The 7,045-nt window shown below is 37.9% G+C and overlaps 1 protein-coding gene across 1 annotated transcript; it reads left to right on the top strand.

Annotated features, from left to right (window-relative positions):
* Positions 1 to 6,118: 6,118 nt before the first annotated feature.
* LOC149158777 (putative cytokinin riboside 5'-monophosphate phosphoribohydrolase LOGL1) lies at positions 6,119 to 6,774 on the top strand. Its single transcript, XM_089433376.1, has 3 exons — positions 6,119 to 6,192; positions 6,362 to 6,432; positions 6,594 to 6,774. Exons 1-3 carry the CDS (start codon positions 6,135 to 6,137, stop codon positions 6,714 to 6,716), a joined length of 252 nt encoding a protein of 83 aa, XP_089289502.1. The 5' UTR covers positions 6,119 to 6,134; the 3' UTR covers positions 6,717 to 6,774.
* The last annotated feature ends 271 nt before the right edge of the window (positions 6,775 to 7,045 follow it).

Here is a 7,045-nt window from a genome sequence, read left to right as displayed (position 1 = left end):
AGCAAGTGCCTCACCTTCAGATCCTTCCCCGGATCCCTTCTTGGATTTCCTCCGTGGACAATTTGTGGCATAATGGCCCACCTCATGACAAAAAAAGCATCGCACTTTCGATTTGTCAACCCTCTTCCCATCATTGGAAGAACTGGATTCGGAAAGAGAACTCTTCTCCTTCCCTTTCTTTGCTTTGGCAGCAAAAGCGCAATTTTCTTCATCAGATGCCTTTGATGAAGATCCGTCCCTGGTATTCCACCTGATCTCCTCTTGCACAAGATCCGACCAAAGTCTCTCCCATCCTGGAAATTTCTCCCAACCATTGACAGAGTCCTAATAGGAATTCCAACTCTTCGAAAGACCAAGGAGAGCCAAGCTCGCCAAGTCTTCATCATCGATAGTCACCCCCACACTTCCCAGCTCATCCCGACATTGGGTGAACTTCATGAGATACTTGGGCATACTGTCTCCATTCTCACACTTAATGTTTATGAGTTTACCCTTGTGCGCCAACTTCCTCTGGTCGCTCTTGCTTTGGAATAAACTGTCAACGCTTTCCACATCAAGTATGGAGAAGCCTTTCCATGCAGGCTGGATACAATGTGATCCTTCACGCCCTCCAACAGAATCCTTCGACACTTTGCTGTCTTCTTTTGCCAAACCTCAACGTGAGCAACATCAATAGGCTTTGGGACCTCAGCCTCTATGAACTCCTTCAACCCATTTTCATCTAACACCACCTCCATCCCGTCTTTCCATGCAATATAATTCGAGCTGCCTTCAAGGGCATACTCCAATCGCAATCCGTTGAAAGAAATTTCAACTTTGACACCAAGAAAACACTACTGCAAATTCGAATTCCACCAGCTCAAAACTCAACCACTTTTGATCTAAAATTTGTGAGAACAAATTATTTCTTGTACAGAGATTAAGTGTATGGGCTTTTACCGGATATCTCACCTTCCAAAAGAAGGATGAATCCAGAGGCTACCTGGCTTGATTACAGACTCTGCCTGAAGAAATAAAATGTAATCACTTTCTGAATAATAGATTTGATGATCAACTCTGCTCTGATACCATGTAGAAATTTTGAATAATATGACACTTATTCACAGAGATTATCCTGATTATACACTATTTGCGGAATGCATGCATAACACATAACCTCCTCTACGTTGATCATCAATTTTGTGGAATTAAAAACAATGAAACATCAATTGCATGCGCACATTAACTCAATATGTACTGAGGAAAGCATACAGTTGAAAACCCCCAACTATCTGTATATTATAATGATAGAGAAAATGTAACAATACATAGTACAATACTCCTCACAAGTACTCAGTAGTATCTCCACCTGCTACACACAAACTAGCTCAGATCTGAATCAAGTCACAGGTTCAAATCTTCTCCGCTGTCTGCCTGCCTCTACTGCGCAATCCAAAGTGAGAAAAAGGAATGATCCAAGCTCATTTTCCTTGGCTTGTACTACGCAATCCTCATTGGCAATCTCCAACACTGATTGTGCAAATCTCATGCACAGCTATAGTCACAACTGATAGTAGTCTCCACCTCTAACACTTGTCTCCACTGAGTTGTCCATGCACTGAGTTAACTGATGTATTCTTTAGTTGATTTATGAGTTGATAATTAGTGAATTAATTAACAATTAATTTACATCACTCTATTCTGCAGTTAGACTAAATACAACTAGTTCAACTAAGTCAAACTGAACACAACTCCATCAACTCCTCAATCAATTCCACCAAACTCAATCACTTGAGTTCTAACTGAAGTCCATCATGCAATAGCTCAACTGACCCATAAGAAAAGCGTATTTCCTTCTGGCAGTTTCATGTGCCACATCCGCAACCCGAACTGAAGTGCTCCAAGAGGATAAGATAATGTTTATAGTCCAAATATTATTAAGAGCTAATAATATTTGACTGTTCTATTTTTAGCCTGGCAATCTAAAAGTAGACTCCGCCCATATGTCTAAAAATAGAAGTCCATCTATTTTTACCAACATGACCAATCATCCACAAATAGCATCCTGCAACTCATAGACCATGATCAATATGTCTAAAAATAGACTTTGCACCAAAAATAGCCTACGGGCCCACTTAGTGAATGCAACTTCTTTTCACAAAGCATCATCATCTTGTTGCATTTTCAACACCTGGAAGCCCTAGTTGGAAAAATGCTCTCGAAGAACTGTAACATATTGGGTTGATTTACTAGTCCTAGAAGCCTTGGTTGGACAAACGCTCTAGAAGCCCTAGGTGAGTTTAGTTACTAGTCCTCCAAACCCTGGTTGGACAAATTTTTTGGAAACCCATAATAAGTTGTGGGTTGGATTACTAGTCCTGGAAGCCTTAGTTGGAACAAACACTCTAGAGCCTTAAAAGGCTTGGGTAGAGACCAATCTAATGATGGTTTTATGATGTTCGATCGTGATGTGGAATAAATGTTTGATGGGTTGATTTGATTGGCCTCTGGAAGCCCTGAATGGTTTTAAATTGATGTGTTCTATGAGATCCCACATTGATGCTTGGAATATGGCACGAGGGTGACTAGTTGAAGAGAGTTTTGGCTCAACCATGTCTACGGTCGTGTGGAATGTGGCAGTCCCATACTGGGTTGGATTTTGCATCATTAATATGAGGTTATTTCTCCTTTCTAATCCATGAGTATTATACTGGTTGATATGGGGATTCTATGGCTAATGTATCCTTGATATTTCTATTTCTATTATGCCGATTATAACCATGTATTATGGCAATGATGATGTATGGCTCTCATCATGTTTTTATTAGTAATTGAATGAATAATGTAGCTATGACCTAATAGATGATAATGCAGCTAATGATATAAGGGAACAATGCTTCTTAGTGATTATAAGATAAGTATGAGACCCCTATGCATAGATCTGTTATTTACTCCTGTAGATTGTATTGATGCCAAGTGTTTGATAGAATATCGGTCCCGGTTGGGGATGGTCAGACCTAGTATTGGATTCATTTTTTGGTTTATTAGTCTTGTCAACATGTGTTTAATGGATTCCAAAAGTTACAACAACTTCTGGGCAGTGGCCAGAATTATGGGATTAAAAAGTACCTTAAATCTTGCGGACTTTGGCACAGGTCTGCTGGAAATAGTCCCTGGATGCAGACATGCAGGCTTGTGGGGGCGTCCAAATCTCTCTGGACATTGGCATGCCCATAGCATGTGAGCGTCCATAGGTTTACTAGCTTAAAAACTCAATAGGACTTAGGGGCCGGTTATCAGAAATGTTGGGATGGTTCTTAGAAGTCCTATTGTTAATGTTGAAGGTTTGTATGGTGTGTTTTCATCAATTCCACTTCCTTAACATGACTTAGGATATCGAATCATATCATAGTAACTTCTTGTCATATGTTTAACTCGGTTGGCTAGTTACTTGGGTAGATGTGCGAGGAGGGTGTTACAGAGTGGTATCAAAGCATTGTTCACCCTTTGGACTAGATGGGCGGTGTGTTGGTCATGCATTCAAGTTGGTTGCATATGTGTTGCTTATGGTTGTAGTCCATGTGATTGTTGCATGTGCATGGTGTTGATCATTGTTGTAGTGATGTCACCATGTGAAGGTTGATGTTTTTTTGGGATGTGTCATCATGAGTGTATGGTTGTATATGAATTTTTTATGCATGTCAATGTTTATATGTTGTTATGCATGCATTGTCATGGTGAAAGTTGTTGTGCATGAGGTCTTTGTATGGAATTAGGTCATCATGATGCTAATTTGTTGGCTGAGATAGAGTAGGAGATGCAGACTATCAAAGTGAAGTTGCGACATTGGACCTCGAGGCAAGAGCATGTTTTCCTACAGGTTGTATGTTGGGCATGCAGGTATGTAGGTTAAGGATTGTTATATGCATTATGGTTATGTGTATGTCTATCATTCTATTGATGTTATGGTTACATACATGATAGATGCTAGTTGATTAGTGAAGTCATATGCACATGTTTCAGATAGTCATGAATGATAGTAACCTATGATTGTATACATTGCTATTGTTGTTTTATGTTAGATAACTTGATGATTAGTTTATATGTTTTTGATGAGCATGATATATAACTTGTTGTTGTTATCATACTAATTTGGATTAGTCCATGCAAATGGTTAAGGTTATGAAATTAAGGTATGAGTTAATATGTTGTGATATTATGTCATATTAATCTAGACAGACTATGCAGATGTGATTATTATGTATGATTGATAATTGTTTATGAGTTTATGATGGGAACATGTTAGTTGGTGACTATTATGGATATCATAAAAAACTATTTTTTCAATTAGTATTTTCAACTTATCTCCCTATGGGTTTACTCAAATTTCGAGTAGAAACACTCGTTGGGTGTAAAATTTGATTCCTCATTCAAGGAATACCCATGTTTTATACTTTTGATGGACCCTACTACAAGAAAAATGAGAAATATATGAAAAATGTGATTGTAATCACATTTTTTCATGTATTTGTCATTTTTCGTGTAGCAGGGTCCATCGAAAGTATGCAACATGGGTACTCCTTTGATTAGAATTAAATTTTGCATCTAATGAGTACTTCTGCTCGAAATTTGAGTAAAGCCTTAGGGAGATAAGTTTTAAATAAGACCTAAAAAAGTGGTTTTATTATTTTATTATTTTTACGCCGTAAGGCGTTCCCTCTGAAATAAACTCTCCTCCATGCCACTTTGGCGTAATCTGCACCGTAGGATCAATTGTTAGACGATTAGAACATCTTCCGCCATTGGATGATCGATTGAAATTTAAACTAAATTCTTTTACGCCGGTTCACATTTTATTCATCGATTGAAATTCAAACTGAATTCGTTTACACCGTTAACAACTTATTCTAACTGTTCATCTATTGAAATTTAAGTTGGCTTCTTGGTTTACCTCGATTAATAGTTTGCTCAACTGTTCATGTGTAACGACCTGCCTCAACTGCAATTACGTGTTCATCTGTAACGACTTGCGTTGCATGCGCTCCATTGTACCTGCTACCCTCAACTGTTCATGTGTAACGACCTGCCTCAAATGCAATTACGTGTTCATCTGTAACGACTTGCCTTGCATGCTACGCTATGGAGATTTACAGTACAGCATAATGATTCTTTTTACTTGCCTGTTTTTCTCTTTCCCATTTCTTTCACTTTTTTGCAAAATTTGGGGTAGTTTAACCGTACACGTAACAGCTCAGTGTTCTTTACAACGATCAGTGTTCTTTACAACGATCTTGAATACTTTCAATATAATTAGCACACAATTGGAGAATGTTCAAATGCAATTCTAATATCATATTACAATGTCTTCTTCCCAATTTATATGTTTACATTTCCTTGTAGTCTTTCTGCCCTTACGAATGTTATGTTTTTAGGATTGCAAAAGGCCGAGAGTCTAACAATCTAGAGGCTATACTCTTTACGTTTGCCTGGGTTATGGTTTAATTAAAAGTGAAAACACAGGAAATGCGGGTTGGTTAGGGGTTTCAGAAACTTGGTGGCACATTAAGGTTTTTGAGGAATAAAAAGTCAATGCAACTTCCACGTTGAAGTCCAGTGTAGATGCAGTAATAACAAAGAGCCTCTTAGGACCTCTCAAGATGGGATGCAGAGGAAATACTTCAAATCAAAATCAGATATCTAATCCTTATTCGGGCCCAAGTTTACTCTCATTCGGTAACTAAAATAGTTATAGAAGCTTAGTAATTCGTCTTGAAAATTATAATTCTGCATTTAGATAGCATTACGACGAAGCCCAAGGTCTTAAAAATCTAACCCCGATGTTCATTAAGGAGTTCAGAAAGAAAGTGCCACAGCGTTTGCAGAAGGTCCATCGACACTGGTTATGCCGAGATAGAGATGCGGAAGGGGTTTCTTCATACCAGCGTTTTATTCCATATCCATTCAACCTGTAGCCTGATTTGTATAAAATTGAGAGTATAAACTCTGTCATGCATACACTGATGCCAATTATTGCAAATATATAGTGATGAAGTTGCTGTAAAAGTTCATAAATATTGATACACTTTTGGCAAGTTTGGCTCCGTATTTTAGCAGGGTGTGCTTATAATTATGATGAAGTGAAAACTGTTGTAGACATGCACGAGAGGAAGGCAGAAATGGCACGTCAAGCAGATGCTTTCATTGCTCTACCAGGTGTGTGTTTTTAATATAAGTCTTAAGGAATTTTCAATGAACAATTATCGATAGCACATGTGGAATTTTACGAATTCCATCCAAGATTCTTGAAGTTCAGATTAGTCCTGGTTTAATCACAGAGAGTTGTTAATAAGGTAGTGTTGTTTCAACCTACTGCTGATTGTAGGTGGTTATGGAACAATAGAAGAGCTCTTAGAGATGATCACATGGTCACAGCTTGGCATTCATGAGAAGCCGGTATCTATCCATAATAATAATCGAATCTTCCCTAATTTGCTTGCATGAATTTGCCATTGTAGGCAGTGGAATAAAGGGTTAGATGGTTTGAAATATTAAAGTACATAAGTTTTCACAGCTGTATATAATATATATAATATATGAACTGTGTGAATTTGCAGGAAATGTCCAACGTTTTGGTTAGGTGGTCACTTCACCATCATCAGGGACTTAAGAAGCTGTATAATGACGTTGGACGTTTCCTGCAAATTCACACAATTCATATCGGAAATAATATTCCATAATCAAAGGCTAATTCCAAGCTGAATACCTATTGCATGCTTAAAGGAACTTATAAGCAGAATGGCATCCTATCTACTTGATGAAAATAGTAGCTTGGATTTGTTTTCTAGGTAGGTCTCCTGAATGTTGATGGATGCTACAATTCCTTGCTTGCCTTGTTCGATAAAGGTGTGGAAGAAGGATTTATCAAGCCCGCGGCGCGACATATTGTTGTTTCTCCAAAGAATGGAAGTAAGGCCTTATACCAGTTTCGTCATTGTTCAAATGATCTGATATTAAAGAATTTTCTCTGTTTTTTATTTTCACAGCTGTATATAATATATATAATATA

This window comes from Pinus tabuliformis, chromosome 5_2 (genome assembly GCF_031772625.1).
Source record: "Pinus tabuliformis cultivar Carrire ecotype Pingquan chromosome 5_2, CPIR1, whole genome shotgun sequence".
Taxonomy (NCBI): domain Eukaryota; kingdom Viridiplantae; phylum Streptophyta; class Pinopsida; order Pinales; family Pinaceae; genus Pinus; species Pinus tabuliformis.
Note: the sequence above shows the minus strand (reverse complement) of the source record. Positions and strands in the feature narration are given on the sequence as shown.